The sequence below is a fragment of the Plasmodium yoelii genome, assembly GCF_900002385.2.
Source record: "Plasmodium yoelii strain 17X genome assembly, chromosome: 12".
In the NCBI taxonomy this organism is placed as follows: Eukaryota; Apicomplexa; class Aconoidasida; order Haemosporida; family Plasmodiidae; genus Plasmodium; species Plasmodium yoelii.
The window spans coordinates 1085814-1113771 of NC_036184.2; the positions used below are offsets into that span (position 1 = coordinate 1085814).

Genomic DNA, 27958 nt, shown 5'->3' on the forward strand with positions numbered 1-27958 from the left:
ACTGGGCATTATTTTATATCTTCTATTTTTCTTTTTTTATCCTTTTTGGTTATTTTGATATTTCCCATGTAATCCTTATCCACCCTTATTCTTTTCTTAGCTTTATGTATTTCATGCAAATAAATTCTGAACGTACATATATTTATTTGTTTATATATTTTTGGTGATAAATATTCATATTCTAATATTTATTTGTCTAAATAAAATTTCCGATCAACTAATTTGTATTAATTGAAACACCACTAACATTAATAAAAAAAAAATTATGAAAATAATATTTTAAAGAAGATAACTATAAAGTAAATATATTTTTATATTATGCTAGTATATAATTATAATTTCCATTTTTCAAAAAAAAAAAAAAAAAAAAAAAAAAAAAAACACACACACATATATTGTATTTATGGCTGTGTAAATAAATGAAAAATTGTTTGATATTTCTGATCCATAATTAAGACTCTTTTTAAAATTTCAATATTTTTATTATGTATTATTTTGAGAATAGCCATTTATTTTGTCATGAAATTAATAAAATGAAAAATAAATATACATTAATGTGTAAAACTGTTTTTATTTTAAATGTCCTATCAAGTATAGAGATATATAGTTGATATTTAAGAAAAAATAGGAGAGTAAAAAAGAAGAAAAAAAAAAGAAAAAAAAAAAGAAGAAAAAAAAGAAAAAGAAGAAAAAGAAGAAAAAGAAGAAAAAAAAGAAAAATTATTTCATTTTATTTCATTTTATTTCATTCCATTTCATTGTGTTTCATTTTATTTTATTGTGTTTCATTCCATTTTAGGAGAAAAACACGCATTGATATTAAACAGTAGAGTTTGATTATTCCCCGTCAAATTTGATTTATTAAACATTTAGAGCGATAAAAATAAAAAGGACAAATAATTTTATTTTACTAATGTGTTATCGATAAAAATATATGTACAGACATACAAATAAGATTTCCTTTATTATTAAAAAATGTAAAACTAACTGTTTTTATTTTGTTACCCATATGTATGCACATTCGCTATATATAAGTGTGTAAAAAATAAAAACAATTCATTTTGAATTTTTTCGCCTTTAAATTTTTTCACCCCTTTAAATTTTTTCACCCCTTTAAATTTTTTCACCCCTTTAAATTTTTCCACCTCTTTAAATTTTTCCACCTCTTTAAATTTTTCCACTTTTGTGAATTTTTTAAAATCTCAGTTAAATGCCATTTTATAATATGTAGCATTGAGAGTGGGAAAAACTACTCTGCTTCATAGTTGGCATTTTTTCTCATTTTTTCTCATTTTTTTTTGATTTTTTTTTGACTTTTTTTCATTTTTTCTCATTTTTTTCTCCAAAGAGGGAAATGCAAAATTTGGTATAAAAAATGGAGGGGAAAAGATAAGCATATGCATGTATATATGGATATAATGAAAGAAAAAAAGAAAAATGTACGAATTGCATATCAATAAATAGGAATGGAAATTATGGGTTTGTTGCAATATTTCCAATCGACTATAATATATAAATTTGTTCAGATATAATATATTTCTTTTGATATATATTAATTAATTTTTTGGCTAGTTTTAAGTAAAACTTATTCTGAAAAAAAAAAAAAAAAAAAAATGTTAATTCGAAAATGTACATAATTTATAATATTATTTAAATACTATACCACATGGCACAACATCAAAATATTTTCTTAATGCATAATTAACCATGTATTAAAAAGGAAGAAAAAAGAAGGAAAAATATAAAAAAAAAAGAAGAAAAAAAAGGAAAAAAAAAAAAAACGAAACCAAATTGGTAAGTACTATCACCATTTGTCATAATGAATTTGAGCGATTTAAACAAATTGCTAGTTGATTCTGAAAATAATGAAAATGAAAAAGAAAAAGAAAAAGAATTCCAAGAGCTTAATATTCCAGAAGAAGTTATAAACAGTTTAAAACAAATAAATATTGTATATCCATCACCAATTCAATATATAACTATAAAAGAAGCAATTCAAAAACAAGATTTAATAATACAATCTAAAAACGGAACAGGAAAAAGTACATCTATATGTATAATATTGATATCTCATATAATAAAAAGAATACATAAAAATGTAGCGAAAAACAAGTTCAAATCGTTTTTAAATAATAATAAAGATGATAATTATTGTGGAAGTGCAATAAATGGAAACATAGAAAAGGATAATTATTGTGAAGATGCATTTTCCTTTTCTCTCTATTTTTATGGAATTGTTTTGGTTCCTACAAGGGAATTGTGTGTGCAAATAAATGATGTGATTAATAAAATTTCAGAAAATTTAATTATAAAAAAAAATAAACAACTAGATACTACAAACGAATTTAGAGAAAATGTTATAGACAAACATGTAGAAAATAGTTATATTCTAAAAATAAGATCTATAATTCTATATGGTGGAACTGATGTATATGATAATATAAAAAATTTATTTTTAACACTTCCTCAAATTATTATTTCAACTCCTGGACGATTAAAACATATTCTAAAAATGTTTCAAAACACTAATATTGAATTAGATAATATAAATTTGTTTCAAAAGATAGATTCTAAAAAAATAAAAATATCTTATTTAAAAATAGTGAATCTTTTATTAAAAAAATTAATTATAGATGAAGTAGATGCATTATTAGATGAACAATTTGAAGATCAAATGAAAATTATTTTTAATTCATTAATAAATCCAAACGTTCAAATATTAGCATATAGTTCTACTTTTAGAGAATCTACAATTGATATTTTTAAAAAAATGGTAACATCTATAGATATTAGTTATATTAATAAAATGATAAATTTATATAATCAGTCTACCAAACTAATTAAGGACCATCACTACGACTCGGTTACAAACGACCCAGTTTTAGCTAGCGAGGAAAATGCCAAAAACGGGCCAAAAAACGGGACAAAAAATTGGCCAAAAAATTGGCTGAAAAATTGTGCAGGTGTAGAGATAGACAACTCCCCTTCCAAACAAAATTTAGATGACAAAGTTTGTGGAAGTAGCTCGTGTGACAAAGTTTGTGGAAGTAGCTCGTGTGACAAAGTTTGTGGAAGTAGCCCGTGTGACAAAGCGTGTGGAAGCAGCTTACTAACTAAACAATGTATTAAAACAGCGATTAAGAAAAAAAAAAAAAAAAAAAAAAAAAAAAAAAAAAAAAATGTAAATATAAAAGAAATAGAAAAATATATACTAAACCAACAAAATTTAAAATATTTTATTATTGAAAAAATGAAAAAAGAAAAAAAAAAAATAGACATATATTCTTCGAAAAAGAGAAAATTTAAAATGTGTCAAACATGTACATCAGTAGTTTTAATGCAAGAAAATGAAAAAAATAAAATTTCGAAATTAGACTCCCCAATATTAATGAATATAAAACATTGTTTCATTACTGTTAACAATGAAAATATGAACAAACATGAAGAATTAAAATATAAATTAAAAGTATTACTTAAAATAATAAAAGAAATAAAATTTGAACAATGCTTTCTTTTTATAAATAACTCTTATGAGGGTTTACAAATAACTAAAATGATGAAAAAATATAATATTGATTGTTATTATGTAAGCTCTAAAGTTGAACATAATGAAAGGATGCAAAGTTTTAATAAATTAAAAAATAATAAAATGAAGATTGTTATATGTACTGATATTATGAGTCGAGGAATAGATAATATTGTGTGTGATCTTGTTATTAATTTTGATATACCATGTAGTAAAGAGATATATATTCACAGGTCAGGCAGATGTGGACGATATGGAAATAAAGGTCTTTGTATAAGCTTATGCAATTATACTGATTATAATTATTTATATTATTTTAAATATACTTTAAAATTAAATGTTTATGATTTTTATTATTTATCTTCTTCTCAAAAATGTTCACTCACAAGTGTGCCTAACCAGACCAACACCAAATCAGACCCGGGCATAGACGAAACAGACCCGTGCAAATACGAAACATACCCATGTAAGGAAAAAGCAGACCTATGCAAAGAAAAAGCAGACCCATGCAAAGACGAAACAGTTTGCGATACACTTCCTGTAAATAGTGAACATTCCGAATGGGGTGCACTTGACTTTTATTCAAATTCTGAAATTTTAAAAAATATAATTGGAAAAAATGATGTTAATAAAATAGACAAAATTGGAGAAAAAGAATACAAAGAAAAAAATTTTGTTAAAATAATTATAAAAGGGTTTTACTCAAAATTTATTAACACTTTAAAAATTTTTAATATAAGAGATGAAAATATATATTTAAAAATATACTTTAAAAAATTATTAACAAAATTAAAAATAATCAAAAATGATATTACTTACTTTTTTTATTTACCAAATGATAACATACATTTTTTTAAAAGCATAAATATAATTGAACATAAATCAAATTTAATATTATATTTTAATTTTAAAAAAAAAATAAAAATATATTATACAACCTATTTGGATAGACTAAAATCAATGACAAATATGAAAGAAAAAAAATATCACTACACAAATTTTTGTATGCTCTTTTTTTGCAATTCAAATAATTATATGGTCTTGAAAATTTATTATGCTTTTCTTTTCTTGTTTAAACATTATCAATATCCTCTTAATGATTTGCTTGCTTCGATGCCACTTATGTGTGCAAATATAAAGAGAAAAATAGAAAATAAAAAAAGCAAACAAATTGGAACGGGCAAACATATCGAAACGGACAAGGGAAAAAATAACTTTGAGCGATTTAATTATTCATCAGACAGTTTTTTGCTCCTTTATGATGAGATTAACAAATGGGATAAAAAAGAAAATCAATTATTTGATCATAAAAATAGCTATAATAGTGATAAAAATTCTGACCATGATGGAATTATTTGCATGAACAAGCAAGGAAAAATAATAGAAAAAGGGAATGGATATGATGATATTAAGTTTTTTTTACAATTTATATTTTCTTCAAACAAAAAAAAAAAACGAAAATATCTTATTACAGATATGGAGAAAAATATAAATGATAAAGAATATTCTTCAGATAATATCGATTATAACATTCTGAACAAAACAGAAAATGTAACATTTAATACGATACTATTTGATGATGCTCTTAATTTTTTAAATATTAGTACATATGAAAAAAAACAGTTAGCTAATTTTTCATCTCAATGTAATAAAATACAATGTATAAATAATGAACAAAAAATAATTGCAAACTTAAATAGGTTGATAAATTCTCAAATATTCCTCAATCTAAATTATAACGAAAATCCGAATTTGATGAAAAGTATTTTTTTACAAAATCATATACAATTGTGTAAAGATTTTTAAAATTCAAAAAAAAATATATTGAATAATAATAATACAATTATAATATTTAAAATGAGAGAGTAAAATACTGGAGAAAATTATATCCCATTTAGCTAGTTAAAAAAAAAACTAATTTTCATCGCTGCTAACCCCGATTTCCGCTTTCACTAAAAAAAAAATATAAATATAATTTGTATAGAAATAATTTAACATATAATACAAGTTTTTAAGTATTTTTTTGTAAAAGAAAATTGTGTACTTGAAAAATATTTTTGTTGGGTTTCGTTAATCTGTAAAGGGAAAAAAATCGAACAAAATAGAAAGAATAGAAAGAATAGAAAAAATATGTACACACATTTATAAGTCATGTACTTGTGGCAACATTGTGCCTATTTTAGCTATTATATATAAATTATTTTTATTTTTATTTTTATTTTTATTTTTATTTTTTTTGTTTTTATTATTCTTTAATTACCTCTTTCGATAGCATAGTTGCTTCAGACATTAAATCACAAATTTCCTCTTGCACCTTCGACTGAAATTGGAGATATTTTTTTGTGTAGCTATCCTCTTTAAAGTCGTATTTCAAAACTAGCCATTTGTTAAATAAAAAAAAAAAAAAAAATCAAGAAAAAATATGAACACGTTCATATATAAATTTGATAGTGTTTGTATATTCATATTATGTATTATATTCCTATATATATATATTTTTTTTTTTTTAATTTTACAATGTTCCTGAAATTTATGAGGAGCTGTTTTTGTGCTGTTGCTTTGGACAATTTTATTGTACAATCGAATAGTGGGATTTCTAAAAATAATTTCTTCATATGTCTAAAAATTTAATTAAAGAACAAATATTTGAATTTTTATTTTATAAATATAATTAATAATTTATTTTAATTTTTTTAAAAATGAAATAACCTCGTTAACGACACAAGGGGTGTGTTCATTCTCGGAATCCGTGTTTAACTTGAAAATAAAAAATGGATTATTTATGTCATGTACATGTAATTTTGTACAATCTTATGGTGTGTGTATTAACATAACGGTTTTATTATATGAATAAATATATTTATATAAATTGTTCTCAAATAAAATACCTTAACAAAATGAGTAATACTAATAGGAGATAAAGAGGTATCATCAAAATAAATTTTTACTGTCAGGTAAAATTCACCCCATCCAATTTCATTTACCTCATAAGGGGGCTGTGTATAAACTGTTAAAAATTGGGGATAATTTCATAAATTTTAAATCGGGAAAAAAAACGAGATAAAAAAGCTAGATAAAAAGGTAAAATAAAAAGACGAGATAAAACAGCTAACCTCTCTTGGGATAAATGAAAGAAGGGTCTAATTCAAAAACCACTTTAGTTACAAATAAAGAAAGATCAGATGAATTAGGACATCTTAATAAGCATGTCCACTTATGTGTCATATTTCCATACTTCCTTTTTTCCTAAGATACGGAAAAAAAAAATAATAAAAAAAAAAAAAAAAAATAAATAATAATAATAATAATAAATTTACAAAATTTACAAAAGTACCCTATGTATAGATGCAAATAAGCTAGAGGCTTTACCTGCTGAGAAAGCAAAAATGCATAAGTACCAACAACCATTGGTTTTACCAACTTTACATTTTGCATTCGATTTTCCACTATAAAATAAAGAAACACTTTTATTAGCTATTTGTTCATATTATATATGTACAAAACTAGATATGTATATCTTACTGCTTATCTAAATATTGGATGTATATATATACTTTTTTCAACGTATAGTAACATATTATAATTTATTAAAAGGTTTCATTTTCTTTAAATTAATAATATATTGTTGTAAAAAAAAATTGAAAAAAAAACAAAAAAAAAAACAAAAAAAAAACAAAAAAAAACAAAAAATATATTATCCATATATGAGCAATATTTATTAAACCTTAGTAATTTTTTTAAGCATATAAATAATTATACATATGTATATATATACATGTTTAATTTCTCTATTTTTATAATTATGTTTTTAAATAATTTTAACAAGTTTTAGTTAAATAATGATGTTATTATGACTATGTGTTATTTATATGTCGTTATTTATTTATGTAGATTATAAATGTTAAAAATAGTTTTATTAGTAAATAAAATTGAGGGTAAAGAAATACATGTATTCCTATTTCCATGGATATTAACAAATAATCAAACAAACGTATCTTTGCATACGTCTCCATTTTACTCCTTTCCTGTTTAATTAACAGTTATTAGGCAATATTTTTTTTTATTAAAGAATAAATAAAATAACTTTTTTACCAACAACCCGAAGTATATTCAAGGGTAGCATATAAAATACATAAAAATAACAAATAAAATAGTAAGAAATGTACAGAGTTTAAAAAAAAAATGCTACTTCCGACGTATATTTCGTAGTATTATAATTCTTTTAGAAAATAATACACACATATCCATGGTTGGAAGTGTGTCATATTTAATAGCTAATTTTGTAGCTACTAGCTATTAATTTTTTTTTTTTTTTTTTTTTTTTTTTTTTTGGAATATGAACAAGATAGGAAAAAGCTTGCTCGCTATTTACACATTTGGAATAATTTTATTTCAAGAATATGTAATCAGTTTCAATGTGAAAAAAACATTCTCATTAAACCGATTGACAGAAATGTATGAAGACAAAATTATATTAAGAAAAAAAAAAAATAAGTCAATTTATTCAAATTATAAAGAAAAAAAAAGAAATAATAATTTGTTTTCTATAGAAAGAAGTATAGATAAAGTGACTGGAAATTTTATGTGTGATAAAGATTTATTTTTAGAAGTAGATAAAAAACAGAAAATGATTGAAGAGATTGAAAAAATGCAAGTATTAAATTATGATAATGTTAAAAAATATTTAGACAAACTAAGTGAAAATGATGTATATGAAGAAGTTATAAATCATAAAATTTATTTATATAAAAAAAATAATGAAAAAGATAAACAAAATAATTTAATAAAAGTTCAAAATTTTTTAAATCCACATATAATAAGTTTAAGAAAAAAAAAAGCCAAAACTAAAGTAGAATATTTAATAGCTAGTATGGTAAAAGGAGAAAACATAGATCAAATAATAACAGAAATGTTTCAAAAAAAATTAATAGATATTTATGTATTAACATTTATAGATGATAAAATAATTGAAGCAAATTCAAAGCTTATACCAAACACTAAATTAAATTTTTATAATAACAATAATGCTATTAATGGCTATAATAGTGGAAATAAGGAAGAAATGAGTTTATCTGAAAAAATTTTAAGAGCATTAAAAGATCGAATATTAGCTCAACAAAAATTAAATGCAAAAGGAACATTTAATTTTACGCGAATATTATTTTTATCAACAACATTAGATTTGAAAGAAGATAGAGAACCTATAATAAAATCAATAATTAAAAGTATTGAACAGTTAGAAGAATTCGAACTTTATTTATTAGACGGATTAGATTATGCTCAAGATAATGAAAAGATGAAAAAATATATACCACATATGGAACTTCTTCTCAATGCATGTAAAAAAATGAATCCCGTTAATAATCAACTATTGAATAAACAAAATGAAAATGTTCGTTTTTTTCCAGAAAATATGGATACGTCTCATTTTAGTGGGTTATGATCATATATTAGCTAGCCCACATTTTGTATAGAACTATGAAATGGCATTTTATATACACATTTGTGTGCGGATTTAATTTAGAAATAAACTAATATGTATTAAATATCGAGATAAAATTATTTTACATATTATTTTTGACACTTGAAAATATCAGAGAGAAGTGTACACAAACATGTTTTAGATTTTAAGGCGCCATTAGCCGGGATGTGTATATATGAAGTTTTTTTTTTAACTTTTTTATATATTCTTAATTTTTTTAATTTTTTTAATTTTTTTTGTACTGTTTTGGGAGGTGAATATATAACCCTTTCTATTCACCCCCTTTTTTGACATTTTATTAACATGTAAAATTAACTTTTTCCTTTGTTTAGTATTGTTTCAATGAATTTAAACATATTTTCTATATTTTAACTAAAAAGACATTCAAAATATTTGCTACTTAGATTTTACATAGTTGCACACTAAAGATTAAGCATTTTATAACATTTTTTTAATAATTATAAAAAAATTACAATGTACATGTATAATATATGCATGTATAAGTATCATATCATGTGTCAATTAAAACATTTTGGTAAAACGAAAACACATATTTTTGTGAATAATAAAAATAAATTAGCATTCGGTGATATTATATACATTAGAACAAAGAAAAAAACATACATATATTATGTACCTGTCATAAAATAATAGAAAATGATTGAGAAAATATGAATGTGTAATAAAAAATAGTAATAAAATATGAACAATATTATGTTATAAAAAAATAAATATAGAAACAAATACCCAGCTAGCTAATGTGTTTTTCTGATTTTTATATACTGTTCATATAAAATAAAAATTCAAATTAAAGACAAAATGAATAAAAATAAAATAAATAAAACAAAAATAAAATAAACTTAATGATTTTCTCTAATATACGAAATATTTAAAATGAATTTAATGAAATAATTATTACAGAAAATGCCAAAAATGCATGTATATATATACCAATATATTTTACATAATATTGGGATGAAACTGTAATCATTTTATATATAAATATATATTATGTATGTATATTCTGTAGTAGTGTTCACAATTTTCAGATACAAAAACACAAATTATATATATAAATATGTATTATACATATATGTATATTTGTGTATACATAATATAATACAATTTAACCACGCAATAAAACAAAATGCGCGTATGGGGAGAGAAAAGCTAATTAGTTAAATATCGAAGAAAATAGGGGAAAACGGGAAAAAGGAAAAAACATAAAATTCAATTTGGAAAATATAAATAAATATGGCTATTAACAAAAAATGGTATAATTGATTTTTATTATGTTTTTTTAATTTTTTTTTTTTAAATTAATAAAAATTAAAAAAAAAAAAAAAAAATCCTCACTTTACATATTAATTTTTCGCTTTATATAATTTTACGTCTTTGCATTTGCTTACTTGCCGCTTGCTTTTTTATATTTTTATATTTTGTTCGTGCCATTTAGTAGAAACTTGTTTTGGAAATTTTACTTCGGGCTTATATGAATTATATTAATTTTTATTTTGTAATTTTGCTTATTTGTTATTGTTATTTTATTATTTAGTTATTTACATATTTTTTTTGCATGGCCTATTTTTATTGCGTTTTATTAGTGTTTATATATATATATATATTTTTTTTTTTTTCGTAATTTTTCATCGTTTGAAGTATAATTTTGACGATGTATAATGTCAAGTTATCATAATTAAATTGAAATGAAAAAAATGCATACTTCTATGTATATATATATGTGCCTATGTTATTATATTTTTATGTTTTTTTTTTTACAAAAGAAAACTGCATAAATTAATTCCTACTTTACCGCTTTTATTATTATGCATAGGTTTGTGTAACTTATTTATATATATATGCATGTATACAATTCGTATAGCCATTGAATTATGTTGAAGAACAGATATTGGCTATATCGTTAGTATATTATAGTATTTGCTTTTTTACTGTTTTTAGTTTATTAATTAACCGAAAAAGAAAACATATCAGTTTTATTATATACGTGTTGAAAAATATTAATCGCATTTTTATGAAATTAAAAGAAAGGGGTGTATTGCTTCATTCTCCATTAAAAATTGCAAATAAGTCCAAGCGAAATCAAAAAAAAAAGGAAAAGAAAAAGAAAAATCGATATATATTTATACAATTTTGTAGAACATATTTTTTCCTATGATTTAATGTGTGCAAAGTAGAAAAAAAACAACTATTTTTTGCTGCCTACCATTTTTACTATTATATTGCCATTGTCATCGTTAATACATTTAAAACTTGGAAGAAATGGGGATATTTAGATCAGAGGTAATTAATTACAAAGAGGAGATACTTATGCATATATATGTGTGTGTGTGTGGTGTGTTAGCTAAATTTTGCCTGACACATACATAATACTTTCTCGGTTTACCCATATTTACATGTCCAATGCATAATATTTTCACGATTTTGTATATTTTTTTCTGAACATGCATGTATTTATATTTATATTTGTATTTATATTTATGTTTATATTTATATTTGTATTTATATTTATATTTATGTTTATATTTTTTTTTGGATGCAGACGATGAAGCATGGGACGCTGGTTCTGCCAGCAGATCGAGCTAGGGAATACATGGATTGTTTGGGAAAACAAGTAGATATTCAATTTATAGATATGAATGAAAAAACGATGAAAAGACAATATAAAAAATATATACAGCGTATAGATGATATGGAAAGAATACTTCGATTTTTAGAAGAAAATATAAATAAATTACCAAATGTGAAAATAAAAAAAAGTAAAATTGAAAATTTTTTAGAACATGATAATATATATGAACTAGATCAAGTAGAAGAATCATTAAATAGATTACATGTACAATTTGTTCGTTTTTGTAATAATAATAAAGATTTGATAGATGAAAGAAATAGTGCAATAGAAGAAAAACATGTTATATTAACAGCATTAAATCAGTTACATCCAGATATGTCAAAACGTTCAAATTTAAGAACTATGCATGATGATAATATTGATGAAAATAATCTTATGAACAATTCAGAAGAAGATGCAGCATTATCTACACATATTATGCGAGAAGGAATAAATATGATGTTTACTAACATTTCTGGAGTGATTAAAACTAAAGATCAAGAAAGTTTTAGTAGAACTATTTTTAGAGCATTAAGAGGTAATACATATACTTATTTTCAAAATATCGATGAAAATATGAACAGTACAGGTACATTAAATAATGAGAATAATTCTATAGATAGTAAAATAGGCGAAAATAATAATAATAATAATGAAAATAAAGAAAATAACAGTGAATTGAAAAGTGTATTTGTTGTATATTGTCACGGATCAACACATAGTAGCATTTATGAAAAAATAATGAAAATATGTAAAGCTTATGATGTAAGAAATTATGAATGGCCTAAAACATATGAGCAAGCAAATAAAAGATTAAATGAATTAAAGGAAATAATTAATGATAAAGAAAAAGCTTTAAAAGCATATGAAGAATATTTCATAAATGAGATATTTGTATTAATAAATGTTGTAGAACCAAATAAAAATAGTTTAATAGAAGAATGGAAATTATTTTGTAAAAAAGAAAGGCATATATATAATAATTTAAACTATTTTGAAGGAAGCGATATAACATTACGTTGTGATTGTTGGTATAGTGCAAATGATGAAGAAAAAATACGTCATATATTAATGAATAAATCATCTAATGATTTGGTTTCTGCATTATTACTATCAGATAAATTATTAACACCAAATATATCTCCACCAACTTATATTAAAACAAATGAATTTACAAGTACTTACCAATCAATGGTAGATACATATGGTATTCCAAGATATGGTGAGATAAACCCAGCAATATCTACAATAGTTACCTTTCCATTTTTATTTGGAATCATGTATGGTGATGTTGGGCATGGAATTTGTATATTTTTATTTGCATTATTTTTGATAATTGTTCATAATAGAATGAAGAATAAAGATAATAGTAGTAGTTCTAGTGGGAATGGTGATGAAAATAATAATGAGATGTTAAATATGTTATTTAATGGTAGATATATGTTACTATTAATGGGTTTTTTTGCTGTATATGCAGGTTTGTTATATAATGATTTTTTTTCTATGCCTTTGAATCTGTTTACATCTATGTTTGAAGTAGATAAAGTAGTAGATTCTGTGGAATATTATAAAAGAAAACAGATTTTAAATGCTGAAACAGGTCAAATGGAAAATGCACCACCTTATATTTTTGGATTTGATTCTAAATGGTTAGGAGCAGATAATGAATTAACATATATAAATTCTTTTAAAATGAAATTTTCGATTATTATTGGTTTTTTTCATATGACATTTGGTGTTATAATAAAAGGGTTTAATGCATTATATTTTAAAAAAAAAATGGATTTTTTTTTTGAATTTTTGCCACAACTTGTTATGATGTTATCAATGATTGGGTATCTTGTTTTTTTAATTATATATAAATGGATAACCCCGATAGGATATGGTGGATATAAAAAACAAGGAATTATTAACACAATTATTAATATGTATTTATTAAAAGAGATTAATCAAGATAATAAATTTTATGAACACCAAGAAGTTGTACAGATTATAATAATTACATTGTTTGCTTTATGTATACCTATTATGCTTATTTGTAAACCCGCGATAAAAACATATAAAATTATTAAAGACAAAAAAAAAAGAATGGCAATACATTATCAAGCAGTAGAAAAAGAAATGACAAATCAATTTGTTGGTGTTGGAGGTGATGAAAAAAATTTGATTTATTCTTATGGAAATAATTCAATGCATAAACGTGTTACAAAAATAGGATATGATAACAATAATAATAATAATATTGGTGCAGAAAATGAAGATGAATATTTATTATTGAAAAGAAGAGGAAAAAAAACAGATGATGAAATGGAAGCACATCTATTAGGTCCATCATCTTATCATTCATCAAGTGCATCTAACACGAATCAGACATTTGATGAACATGAAGAAAATATATCAGAAATATGGATAGAACAACTAATAGAAACTATCGAATTTATATTAGGACTTATAAGTAACACTGCTTCATATTTAAGATTATGGGCATTATCATTAGCACATCAACAATTATCTTTAGTTTTTTTTGAACAAACTATATTAAGTTCATTAGAAAAAAATACATTTATTGGTGTAGTTATAAGTTTAATCATATTTTCACAACTATTTTCAATACTTACTATAGCAGTTATATTATGTATGGATACGTTAGAATGTTTTCTTCATTCTTTAAGATTGCAATGGGTTGAATTTCAAAATAAATTTTACAAAGGAGATGGAATACCATTTAAACCTTTTAACATTAAGAAGCTTCTTTCAGATAGAGAATAATTATACAACCATATATATAATGTGTTCTTTTTTTTTTTTTTTTTTTATATCATATTTTGTTTCTCTCTTATTTCGTGTTATTTTCTATGTATTATATATTTTTTGTGGTTAACCTTCTAAACATTTTACAAAAATTTCGACTATAAAACGGGTATAAAAATTTATTTGCGCAAATGCATTTAGCAACTTCAAAATGGGGTAAGGATATGAAAATGTTTCGAATTTAGTTTTTTTTTGCTATGTATAGATGTTAGAAAAATTTGCACTTGTTTTTCAAAAAAATGGTGGGGATAAAGATAGAGATGAGGATGGGGATGAGGGTTTAGGGTTCAGGGTTCAGGGTTTAAAAAAGATTGCAGGTTCAGGGTTGAGGGTTTAAAAAGGTTTGCAGGTTTAGGTAATGCTGGTCTAATTCGGAAACAGTATCAAAGACTTTGACATTAATTATATAGTTTTGCAAAAATTCAAGAATGTTTTTTCTAATAATCGATTTATTTGTATTTTCAGAAATTGGGTTAAAAAAATAGTTAGAAATAAAAACAAAATGGTCATACAAAGATATATATTTTTGCTCAAAAGCTTCTTGAAATAACAATAAAAAATATTCTTTAAAATTAATTGTAAGTATATAATTAAACCTTTTATCCAAAATAATTATAGTGTTTGTATTAGTTTTATTTGTTATTCTTTTTATGTATGTTGGTGTTATATTTCCATTTATAGCATCAATTCTAAACATGTTAAAATTATAATAAATTTCATAATTTTCCTCATTTTCTTTTTTATCTTGATTTAACATTGAATTATTAATTGGATAATGAATAAATGTGGTTATTTCTTTTTTCTGATTAAATAAATTTAATAATTGTGTTATTAGATTCATGTTAGGATTAGCTAGTTTTCTTTTTTTCTTAACCATTTTAAAAGCATTCAAATAGTCTATATTTAATTCGGTCATAATAAAAAATATGATTATTATTATTGATCTTGATATACCTTTATTACAATGTATAAGAATTTTATTATCTTGATTTTCTTTTAAAACATTTTTAATAAAATAACAAGAATCTAATAAAACAAAATAAATATCATCATACATATCATCATTTAAATAATATGTTTTATATTGATACATATCTTCAAATATATTTTTACATTCATATCCTGCTGCATTAATTATATGTGTAATTTTATTTTTTTCTATATTTAATTTATCTAATACATATATATAATCACTAACATATATTCTATTTTTATATATTTCATTACATTTATTTATAGCTGATTTTATTTTTCCATCTTTTCTTTTACTGTTTGTACTTCCTGTACTTCTACCACTTTGCAATCCTTTTTTATTTCGTGCATTCCGTAATCTTTTCATATTTAATTTTTTAAGATTGATATTTAAATTTGTTTTTTCATTTTCTCTTTTTTCTGAATTTATTGGAACTCCAAGATTTACCATGATCTTTTTTTCTTCACTTTTTTTATTTTTATTTTTTATTCCCTCTTCACTATTTATAATATTGTTAGACGAACTACAACTACTTAGACAATTTTCATTTTCAAAATTTTTATAATTAAGGATAATTTTATTTTCTTTGGTATTATTTTTTTTGTCTTTTTTTTTTTTTTTTTTTTTCTCTTCTTGACGCGTTTCTTTACTATCCTCCATATTTCTTTGCAAACGCAAAACGTTTTGAGTGTTTATTTCGATTGTTTGTATTTTCTCTATTTTATTTTATTCAAATTTTAAGGAATATTTTTTATGTTGATTAACTAGAAAAGGTAGTGTGTAATCATTTGTTTTGTCAGCATTTGCTTGGCCACGTTTATTTTGACCACGTTTTATGCTCTCTGCAATATCTACTACAACTCCTAGTGTAGCTAAATAATGTATACACTTTTGATTATTTTTAAGCTTAGCATATTTTGAATATCTATATTAGTTTCCTTTCCGTTTTTTATTATCTGTTTTATGTCAATGTTACAAAAATAAAATTAAAATGTTTATATTTCCAAAAAGGATGAAAAATATCCAAGAATTTATTCTCAAAAGTTTTTTTTTTTTTTTTCAATGTTTTTGTTTTACTACATTTTCATTACATACCTTAATAATTATATATTTTCTTTTCACTTTTACAAAAAATATATCAATAACTTTTATCGCGATATTTTACACACGTTTTTTTTGTCATAGTTTTTTTTTTTTTTTTTTTTTTTTTTTTTTTTTTTTTTCATTGTAATATTTGTTGCTTTTTACATATCTAAGAATTATTAATGCTAAAGTGAATGATATATTTTTTTTTATTTTAAACTTATTTATTTAAAAATGAATAAAACATTTAACTTAATTTTAAAATTTTATTTATATACGATTTACAAATAAAGCAAGTAACTATATGTTCATAATAATATAAAACGTGTTTTTTTACCAACATCCATATATAGTCATATATTTTATGTGTGTGTGTGTAAGCTATTACATATATTTGTGAAAAATGTTTATAATATATTTACATAAATATTATGAAAGAACAAAAAATTACAACAACAAAATTGAAAATAACGGAAAAGAAAAGAATAATTTCATTTTATTTATAATATAAACAAAATTAAATTAACATATAGTTCCCCTTATGAGGTTATATAAATGTACATGTACATATGCATATGCATATACAATTGCTTAGCTAGCTATCAAGTGTGTTTAAATATCAAATATGTTTTAAAAAAAAAAGGGTTGCTTTTGCCTGACCAATCAGGTTTTTTTTTTTATCAAGGGGAGTTAAAAATATGTTGAAATATTTCAAGTCATCATCTTCTATTTTTATATGAACCGTATATATCACCTTGATACCTCGGCTTTTTACATTTATCTCTTTTATTATATTATTTTTAAAAACAAGTTTAATGTTACAATAATGGAAACTTGATATTGCGACACTCTTAGGAAGGACGAAAAAAAAAGTGTGTAAAAATGATATGTTGCATTAACATGCATAAAAAAATATGAACATTCATATTAATGTGATAATAAAAAGTATAAACTTATTTTTTTCTTTTTCTACCTTTGATCCTACGAGCTGGCCAATGCACTTCATCGATTCGATTTCATGGGGCTTCTTATCCGTATTCTGTAAAAAATGTAAATTGAAGAAAAATGAGATTAAAAAAAAAAAAAAAAAAATACGAATAGGTGCATATACATATATATTATTGCACACTTACCGATCTGTAAATATATGTCGAACTTTCCACAAATGGTATAAGTTGAGATGATAGAAATATGGGAGGAGTTGGATAATTAATTTTATATATGATTGTTAAATATATTTTTATGAAGGTTATAATTTTGTTCTTATTTATTATTCCATCTTTAAATAAATTGTCGTATATCTCTCTCAAATTTTGAATATGTTCATAAAAAAAAAATTCAAATGCTCTTAAATCCCACATAGTCATTATATAATCAAAAACATCATTGAAGGGTTTTCCCTCTATATTTTTTAACTCTTTTGAGAATATGTTTTTTCTAATATTTTTTTCCTTTTTCTTATGAATATAAAATCGTATAAAATTTTGGATTGAATAAATTACCATATTTGACCTGTCTTGTTCATAATTATCCATATCATCTATACTTCCTATACTGCTTGTGTCGCTTTCTTCGTCACAATTTTTGCATATCATTTTATTTTTTTTATCTTCTTTTTCTTCATTTTCTCCTTTTTCGTCATATTCTTTGTTTTGCTTTAATTCTCGATTAATGAATGTGTTTATTAAAAATGATGAACTTAAAAATAAATAAGGTACAATCTTATGTTTTAAAAATATGCAAAGTAAAAATAACGATTTGACTAAAACAATATATATACCTAGTATTTTTTTTGATAAAATTGAAAATATATGCTTAATGTTTGATATAATTAAGATAGTTATCAATATATCTTTTAAAGACGAAATAAGTTTGTCTATATTATAAAAAAAATAATTCAAAGTAAAATTTATTTCGTCTTTTATATCACTTACAAGGGTTAATAAATTATCAATTGCTTTATATATATTTAGTTGGATTTTTAAAAAAATAGCTAGATGGAAAAAATTATCTTTAAATTTATATATACTTTTTATGAACTGTTCAGAATTTTCTAAAAATTTTATAGGTCTTAATAAATATGTCAATTTATTATCATGTTCACCTTTTCTTTTTATATAATAAAATTTGGAATAATTTTCCAAAGCTTTAAACCACAATTTAATATCTCTATTATTTACTAAAAGATATAATTTCTCAAATATTTTATAACCATACTTAAAATATCCAGCACGTATGCAAAAAATTCCTATTTTGTACAGGTAAAAATGGGAACAGTGAGTAATATTGTTATTTTGATTATTTTTTAAATTGTTTATTTTTATATAATTTTCTGAATTTAATTTCTCTACATTTTCCAAGTTCTTATAATTTTGTATCAACCTATTTTTAAGGGATTTATTTGAAATGGATGAAATGGAATATATGTCATCATAATTTTCGGATTTTTCATCTGAATAAGAATATGATGAATAAATTTCAGAATATGGTATAGACGAATAGCTAGTTGAGCTTCCCCATGTTGTTATACCACTACCTGACTCGTTCATATAATTATCATTTTCGCATGAAAATTTATCAGTTACATTAATTTCGATATCATTGACACTGTTATTATCAGAAATTGAAGTACCAAATGATTTCAGATTTCGTAATGAATTTTTTGCATTTACGTCATTTTTTGCATTTACGTCATTTTTTGTATTTACGTCATTTTTTGTATTTACGTCATTTTTTGCATTTACTTCATTTTGTGTTTTATAATTTTTCGATTCCGAATTTACTGAATTTACCTGACTTGTACATAATTTTTGTGTGTGTGTGTTATCAAAATAAAATATATTATTTAAAATGGTTAAAAATATAATTGTTTTTTTTCGCATTTCATGTATGATATATTTGTCTTTATGGAAATTGAAAAATGAAAAATAAAAAAGCAACTTAACATTTCTAAAATTGTTTTTTTCAAATTGAAAAAGATGAAATGTTTTATAAAAAATATGTTTTTTAATAAAATATATACAATTGTTTTGTTTTTTTTCATTAAGTATATTGTTACTATCAATATCTTCTGATTGTGTTTCTCTCTGTTCTATCAAATAAAAAAATGGATCTTTTAAAATTTCTATAATATGTTCTTTTTTTAAAATAAAAAATATATCAAAAGCCTGAACAAATTTATTACTAAAAAAATTATGAAAAAATAATTTTAAAATAGGGTTATTTTTGCAATTTTTTAATTTATATATAATGTCAATTAAAAAAGTGTAGATCAAACTTTTGGGTATTTCATCATTGTAGTCATCATAAAAATTAAATTTTTCAGCACGTATAGAAATGTTTGTATCATTTTTAAGCTCGTTCAAAATATGTTCAAAATTATTTCCATTTAAGTTTGGCTTATCCAAAGATATGGAATCATTATAAAGATTAGAGGTTCCAGATGTGTAAATAAAACCGTTATCAAGGTGGTCATACATTTCGTCACTTTTGTTTTTATTTTTTATATTTTTTCCATTTTTTACATTTTTTACATTTTTTTTTTTTAAATGCTGTGTATGTATACTAGTGCTATGATTAGTATCTTCATCACTAACCAAATTTCGAATGGGATTATTGTTCGGTCCACTAGAATGTATAATGTTTAAAAATAAAAAAAAGTTGTTAAATATTCTAACCATATTTTTAGCATCATTTTTGAATACTATATATCTAGATAAAACTGCTAAACATTTTAATATATGAAGTTTTAGCAATATAGATTTACTATGTTCATATAAAAAAAACAAAATTTTTATAAACATTATTTTTTTTATAGTTAAATTATTTATTTGTTCTTTACTAGGATATGAAGTATCACTTAATTTTTCTTCAAGGTTATGAGATTCTATTGTGTTTTCAATTTTTCTATTTTTTATAATTTGTTTAAATTTTAAATATTCATTTCCAAAAATATGATGACGATTTATAGTATCCTTGTGAAATAAATTCCCTAATTTTATTTTATTTGTTTTTAATAAATATAAGCAATAATATATAAAATAATTTTCAACTGTTTCACAATTTTTATTGTTTATAAAAATATTAGATGTTATGTTATTTATTTCGCTAGATGATGTCATATGTACGTTATTGCTGATTTCGCTAGATGATGTCATATGTACGTTATTGCTGATTTCGCTAGATGATGTCATATGTATGTTATTGCTGATTTCGCTAGATGATGTCATATGTATGTTATTGCTGATTTCACTTATAAAACTGTTTTTGCTTATTGAACTATCGATAGAGCTTATCTCTTCATTTGTTTGTATTTTATAATTTGTAAATTCTTCATTTTTTACATCATTACATGGTGAAATAAATTTAGCATTGTTATTTATTTCAATTTGTGAATCACAATTTGAGGGGTTCATACTGAGATTAAAAAGGAAGTTGGTATTTTCTCTTTCCTTTTCTCTTTCCTTTTCTCTTCCTCTTTCCTTTTCTCTTTCCTTTTCTCTTTCATCTTTTTTTATAACTAAATTAATGTCTAATTCTTTTACAACCAGTTTTTTTTTTTTTTCATTCTCTTTAGCTAATTTCACTAAGTTTTCAAAAAAAGAATCGATTTTATTTTCTACATCTAGATTTGTCCCATTTTTCTCAGCCTCATTTTTTAAATTATTATTCCCATTATCTTTATCTTCTCCATTTATATTTATAGTAAAATTGAACTGCCCATTTTTGCCCACCCCCTTTTCAGCCTCCTTTTCAGCCTCCTTTTCAGCCTCTTTTTCAGCCTCCTTTTCAGCCTCTTTTTCAGCATTTTTTTCGGTTTTTTCGGTTTTTTCGGTTTTTTCAAAATGGCTATTCTTTAATAGAGACACAAATCGGTTGACAAAAATGTCGAAATAAATATCATGTACATTGCTAGAACAATTGGCAACAAAATTGTGATTTTGGACTTTTTTTTCGATTATTTTTGGGACTTTTTTTTCGATTATTTTTGGGACTTTTTTTTCGACTTTTTTTGGGATATTTTTTTCGATTTTTGGAAAATATAAACAATTTTGAATGGTAGATATTTCATAAATAATCTGAACAAAGATAAATTTAGTTATTTCATCATCTAGATCCACCAAATTAAACCATCTAATAATTTCATTATTTTTTATAGTCAATATAAATGTAAAATAAATATAATAAAAATAGTTAGTTTTAAAAAATTGTTTATTTTGATATAAAAAATATTTATTACTTATATATGGAATTATTCTATTTTTTTTTAATAAAAATAATATACTTCTAAAAGTAAAAAATAATATTTTTCTTTTTTTTATCAAGTGTGTATGTGATATATTTAACAATAATTTTAAATTTATCATTTGGATGTTAAATAAATAAATATTGTTTATACTTAAGATTGTAGTACTATAAAAAAAGATGTCTATTAAATTTATAACATTTTTTTCAATATCTCTTATATAATCTAAAGACATAATTTCATTTATTAGAATCCAAAATTTTTTAAATAAAAAATAACTAACATATTTATTTACATCGTTTAAAATGGCAGAAATATGTCCTAAAAATATGCAGGCTGTATATGAAAATATATCATTAGCTAATCGCCTGACACTGCCCACGTTGTATCTGTTTACTTCGGCTGGTTTGTTTACTTCGGCTGGTTTGTTTATTTCGGCTGCTTTGTTTACTTCGCCTAATTTGTTTACTTCGCCTAATTTGTTTACTTTGGTTGACTGCCCCCCCTTATCTATACGCCCACGCCTTCTTAAAATAGAATTATATATTTTTTTTATAACAGAATATAAAACATCATGAGATAAATAAGGAACTAATTTGACTAAAAGAGAAAAGGCTAATATATATTCATCATAATTTATTTGGTGAAAAATAATAAGTAATATATAATTAATAATATAATTACACTGACTTATTATATTAATAAATATATGGCATAAATATAATCCTATGTTTTTTAATAATTTATTTTCACTATTTAACATATTTATAATATTTAATATTATATGGTTATCAATAAATATTGCTTCATTTTTTTTTAAGACATAAAAATGTTCATTATTTTTTATATTTAAATTATGAATTAAAAAATCTTTAAATAAAATTTTTTGGATTATTGCATAAGATCTGTATATCTGATAATATGCAAAAATCTTTGTACCAACATGAGAACTTAATTTTATAATTTCTGTTAAAAAAATTATAGAATTATATATAATTGTATAATTAGTAGAATAATTATTTTCATTTTTATATAAGATATTTTGTATATGTTCTATATCGTTTGATGTTAATAAATTTTGTTCATTTAAATTTTGGAAATATATAATATGTGATAATAAATTTATATTTTTTAATAATTGTGTTAATGATAAATTTGAACATTTTAAAGAATCTTTTACTTGGAAAAAAATGTCTATATTATTTTTATTCTCTAAAAAAAAATAATTTATATAATTTAAAACGTCTTGATGGTATTCTGTACAATTTAATGATAATGTGTTTATAACATTTTCGTCTATTACTTTTGAACAATTATTTAAATTTTCGTTATTTTCCCCCCCTTTGCTTTGTGTATCCATTTCTTCCATCTCCCCCAAACCCCCATCTATACATACATATAAACATATACATACATACATATAAGCATATATATACATGCATATGCATATGCCCTTTTGAATGTTTAACTCACAGTTGATTTGGGATGTATGATGTTATTCCTATGGTTTCTTCTCGGAAAGTCAATTTAAATTTGATGTTTTAAAAAAGAGTTAAAACTAGTATTAATGTAATGATATAATATATCTTCAATTATTTATTTGTATAAATGTTTCCATACTTTTTTTCATATTTTAACTGTAGCGGTATATCAAGTTAATAATAACATACAAAAATGATATCACAATATGGTATATACGGCTTGGTTTTTTTTAATTTTACAAATAAAAAGCAATCTCGATACAGCATTATTTTTTTTCATTTTTTTCCCACAATTTTTTTCCACATTTTTTCTTATTTTTTTTCCCCATAATTTTTCTTATTTTTTTTTCCCATAATTTTTCTTATTTTTTTTCCCCATAATTTTTCTTATTTTTTTTCTTTTTTTCTTCTTTTTTAATAGGCTTACATTAGTTGAATAAAATTATGTGCATATTTTCGCATCGTGGCAAATACGCGACAAGGGGGAAAAAAAGAAAAAAAAAGAAAAATTATGGGAAAAAATATAAGAAAAATTATGGGAAAAAATAATGAAAAAAATTATGGGAAAAAATAATGAAAAATTATGGGAAAAAATAATGAAAAAAATTGTGGGGAAAAACCTTAGGTATGCAATGAGCGTTAGCAAAAGATATACACACAAATAAGCTTATCTACTTATTTTAATTTATAAAAAAATATTGAAAACATCTTTGAATAAGTATCACGTTCGATTTTGCGAATGCATATAAGTAGGGAAGTACCTAACAAATGTATGCATGTAGTATCCATGTAGTACGCGTACATTCTTCGCTATACTCTCTTTAAACAAAATAAACTGATAAAAACTAATTTTAAAACTTCGCAATAATAAAAAGAAGTTGCTTATGTTTATGTAATGTCTCCTAAAACACATGATTGTCATATATATGGCTTGAATAATTCCAATTCTAAAAGTAGATGTATATATTAAATAATTTTTGGAAAAAAAATATCAAAGAAATTTAATATCTCAATTTATGGATGAAATGCACAAAAGGGCATACAGTGAGTCGCTTGGGTTAACAGACGAATTGAGTTAGAATAAAAAAAAAAAAAAAAAAAAATAATAATAAATAATAATAAATAGTAATAAATAGTAATAAATAGTAATAAATAGTAATAAATAATAATAAATAGTAATAAATAATAACACTTTAGTTTGTTGTCTACATAATATATATCAATAAAAATGATCACATTTTAAATGTGTATATATAGCTACTCTATGTTTAGTAATGTTTTTAAAATAGATAAATATATGCATTATAAAAATAAAATTAAAAATAGGACATATAATTTGTCCAGGGTTATTACTAATTTATGTTAAAGTATGCGGATATAGTAGTAGGGTTGTTCATATTTTTTTACTCTTTTTTTTTACCCTTTTTTTTACCCTTTTTTTTACCCTTTTTTTTACCCTTTTTTTGACCCTTTTTTTTACCCTTTTTTTGACCTTTTTTTACCCTTTTTGACGTGTTAGGAAAAAAAAACTTAAAAGATATAAAATATGAAATAAAGGTAGATGAAAAAAAAAAAAAAAAAAAAACTGGAAAATGTTGTAGTAAGAATTCGAAAATTAGAACAAAATGAAGAAATAACTTTGCAAACAGATCCAAAAGATAAAACAGCATTATATTTTAAAAAAGATTTCGAAATTGAAAAATATACATTTGATTTAGTATTTGATGGAAATGATAATAATGAATCAATATTTAATGAAATAGGTGGTCATGAAATAGTTAATAGTGTATGTAGAGGATACAAAGAGACTATAATAACATATGGTCAGACAGGAAGTGGTAAAACATATACATTGTTTGGTTCTGAAAAAGAATATGGTTTAATTTATTATTTTATTTATCATTTATATAAATTATGTAATAAAAAAAATTATATAAAATCTTCGATATATTTAAGTATATATGAAATTTTAGGGGATACCTTAATAGATCTTATGTCATATCAAAATGAAAAAAATATAGAATTTTATACAGAAGAGTATTATTTAAAAACTATAAAATATTCATATAAAGTTGTTAATATAAAAAGTTATGAATCTGCGAAAAAAATGATTGATGCTGCTTGTATGTTAAGAAATGTTGAAGCCACTTCGCAAAACATGAGGTTATTAATAATAGTATAAAAAATATTAACACTTAGATGTAGACATATTTTTATAAATAAATATTATTAATTTATATTTAAATGAATACATCTAAAGGTTTTTGCTTTTTTTTTGACTTTTTTTTTTTTTTTGCTTTTTTTTTTTTCCTTTTTAGATCCAGTAGATCCCATGCTATTATTCAATTTTTTGTCAACATTTCTGAATCTAATATTTCTAATAATGTAAAAACTGTTAAGGATTATTATGGCGTTTTAACTTTGGTTGATTTGGTTGGTTGTGAAAGAGAAGAATATAATGCAAATAAAAATATAAATAAATATGAATATAAAGGAGGGAATACAAATGATAAAACATCTGCTCGAGTTTTAAACTCTTCTCTATCTTCCCTTAATAAAATGCTTAGAAAAATGCAGGTTCTACTTTCAAAGCTTACCATAATCCTATTCTGTTTTTATCTATCATGGAATAGCCATATATACTAAAATTTATCTCAAATCATTATGCCCTTTATTATATTCTTTATTTTTTTATTTTTTTATTTTATTTTTTTTATTTATTTTATTTTTTATTTTTTTTTTTTTTACAGATGGGAAATTTAGACGAATCAGATAAACGGCAAAGTGTTTTATGTAAAGTTTTATTTAACTATATACAAAAGACATGTGGAGTTTGTCTCATTTTTTGTTTTAACCCCACACTAAGTCAAAAAAGTGTATAAAAAATATAACACTCATTGTGCATGCTTAAATTAAATGTGTAACTACGTAATCGTGCAATCGTGCAATCATATAATCGTGCAATTTTATTTTATTTTTTATTATTATTTTTTATTTTATTTTATTTCGCCCCGCTTTTTGTAGCTCACCAGTTCTACTCTTACTATGGCGAACGAATGCAAAAAAATAAAAAGCAAAAGGAAACAACTATTTTATGTTAATTCTGAAAGTCGAGAAGAATTTTTCAAAAATATAAAAACCGAAGGTAATACCCATGCTACTACAAATAGTGGCAGTAAAAAAACGAATGCTAAGAACGAAACGAACGAAATGGACGAAACGAATGAAAACCAATTTAAAGGCACAAAACAGAATAATGCACATTCCAAGAGCACACAACAAATTGATATACATAATTCAGATAAAAACGATATTAATGATAAAGTAAAAGTTCGAAACAATTCTTCAATATTTGTTTTATATACAAATGATGATAATAATAAAATTATAAATATAACAGATAAAAAAGTTGATAATGAAAAATATAATCTTTTAAGAAATCTTCTACATGAAATTGTAGAAGAAAAAATGATGGAAGACAAAAATAATAAAAATACTATTGAACAATTAAAAAATGATATATCTAAATTAAAAAATGAATGTAATTTTTGGAAAAAAGAAACATATAATTATCATAATAAATTAAAAATGTTAAATAAAAACTATTTAAAAATTAATGAGTTTCTTTTTAAAACATTAAATAACAACTCTATTAATAGTACCAATAGTAATGACACAAAAATTAATTATAACACTCGACAAAATAGCAACTCACCAAATAGCTATCATAATTATTCTCTTAAAAATTATCCAAATGAGACACGCAAATACGAGAAAAGTCAAAGTCTCTCAACCAATTTGAACAGGAAACTTTGTGAAGACAATAAAAATATTCCCATTAGTCCATGTACACATAAAAAAGAAACAATTGATATTGAAAATAGCTATCTAAAAAAAAAAAATTCAATTTCACCTGACTCGTTCAGAACAAAAAAAAATTTAGAAAACGAAGAAAATTCTTCGAAAAGAACAAGTGGATATTCCAAAATAAATTCAGAAAGATATAATTTAAAAAGTAAGCCTATAACAGAAATTTATCAAATAAATGAACAAGGCTTAGAAAAAAATTCATTCTACAATAAGCATAGGTCTTTTAGCGAAGCATATAATTATGATGAGAAAAAAATTACGAAATAATTCATCTGAACAAATAAGATATATTAAAAAAACAAAAAAAATTATGACAAGTTCATAATAATGAATATAATTCGTCTTTTAATGCACACAATTAGAAAAAGTCGAATTTAAAGCATGAACAAGTCAGAAAAGTTTATCCATAAAATTAGCGACAAAATGGATGAAAAAGCATATGGAACAAAAATAACATGTACGTTAATAATAGTTTGAAAGAAATTTCGCGTGAACATTATAAAAGAGAGACATATAATCTAAATTTTTATAAAAAAATATAAACAATTTATCAGTTATAAATTTTTCCTAATGAAATAAAGCAAATTTAAATCATAACTAATCGTCCAAAAATTATATAACTATTTTATCATCACGTTTAAACAATGAACATACATAACAATATAACAAAAATAATTATGAACAAAATAATTCACCAATTGGTGAGTTGCCAATATAAAATATTAACAATAGTAAAAAAAATAGTGAAATATTCATTCCGGAATTAATAATAACAGAATAGCAACTATTTTAAAAGCTGCTATCAATATTGAAAAACTGAAACAGTGAACAAAATCCGAAATAGCCATTTTAACAAAG

The 27958-nt window shown here is 22.6% G+C and overlaps 7 protein-coding genes across 7 annotated transcripts; 4 read left to right on the top strand and 3 right to left on the bottom strand.

Annotated features, from left to right (window-relative positions):
- Positions 1-1819: 1819 nt before the first annotated feature.
- On the top strand, positions 1820-5332 carry PY17X_1226700 (helicase; the record flags this gene model as incomplete). Its single annotated transcript, XM_722987.2, has 1 exon — positions 1820-5332. The coding sequence occupies one exon, from the start codon at positions 1820-1822 to the stop codon at positions 5330-5332; it is 3513 nt and encodes a 1170-aa protein (XP_728080.2).
- A 108-nt stretch (positions 5333-5440) lies between these two features.
- Positions 5441-7049, bottom strand: PY17X_1226800 (YEATS domain-containing protein, putative; the record flags this gene model as incomplete). The annotated part of the gene is made up of 9 exons (XM_022956805.1): positions 5441-5478; positions 5571-5601; positions 5787-5902; positions 6043-6145; positions 6236-6283; positions 6415-6533; positions 6640-6772; positions 6896-6972; position 7049. Coding segments are annotated over 9 exons (666 nt in total).
- An 813-nt stretch (positions 7050-7862) lies between these two features.
- PY17X_1226900 (conserved protein, unknown function) lies at positions 7863-8969 on the top strand (the record flags this gene model as incomplete). The annotated part of the gene is made up of 1 exon (XM_722989.1): positions 7863-8969. One exon carries the CDS (start codon positions 7863-7865, stop codon positions 8967-8969), a length of 1107 nt encoding a protein of 368 aa, XP_728082.1.
- Positions 8970-11288: 2319 nt separating this feature from the next.
- On the top strand, positions 11289-14406 carry PY17X_1227000 (V-type proton ATPase subunit a, putative; the record flags this gene model as incomplete). The annotated part of the gene is made up of 2 exons (XM_022956806.1): positions 11289-11309; positions 11569-14406. 2 exons carry the CDS (start codon positions 11289-11291, stop codon positions 14404-14406), a joined length of 2859 nt encoding a protein of 952 aa, XP_022812653.1.
- A 361-nt stretch (positions 14407-14767) lies between these two features.
- PY17X_1227100 (uncharacterized protein) lies at positions 14768-15871 on the bottom strand (the record flags this gene model as incomplete). The annotated part of the gene is made up of 1 exon (XM_720786.2): positions 14768-15871. The coding sequence occupies one exon, from the start codon at positions 15869-15871 to the stop codon at positions 14768-14770; it is 1104 nt and encodes a 367-aa protein (XP_725879.2).
- A 1252-nt stretch (positions 15872-17123) lies between these two features.
- PY17X_1227200 (conserved Plasmodium protein, unknown function) lies at positions 17124-23118 on the bottom strand (the record flags this gene model as incomplete). Its single annotated transcript, XM_022956807.1, has 3 exons — positions 17124-17354; positions 17478-17543; positions 17638-23118. 3 exons carry the CDS (start codon positions 23116-23118, stop codon positions 17124-17126), a joined length of 5778 nt encoding a protein of 1925 aa, XP_022812654.1.
- Positions 23119-24255: 1137 nt separating this feature from the next.
- On the top strand, positions 24256-27367 carry PY17X_1227300 (kinesin-like protein, putative; the record flags this gene model as incomplete). Its single annotated transcript, XM_034637629.1, has 5 exons — positions 24256-24304; positions 24832-25393; positions 25549-25807; positions 25981-26106; positions 26255-27367. 5 exons carry the CDS (start codon positions 24256-24258, stop codon positions 27365-27367), a joined length of 2109 nt encoding a protein of 702 aa, XP_034493572.1.
- Positions 27368-27958: the final 591 nt, after the last annotated feature.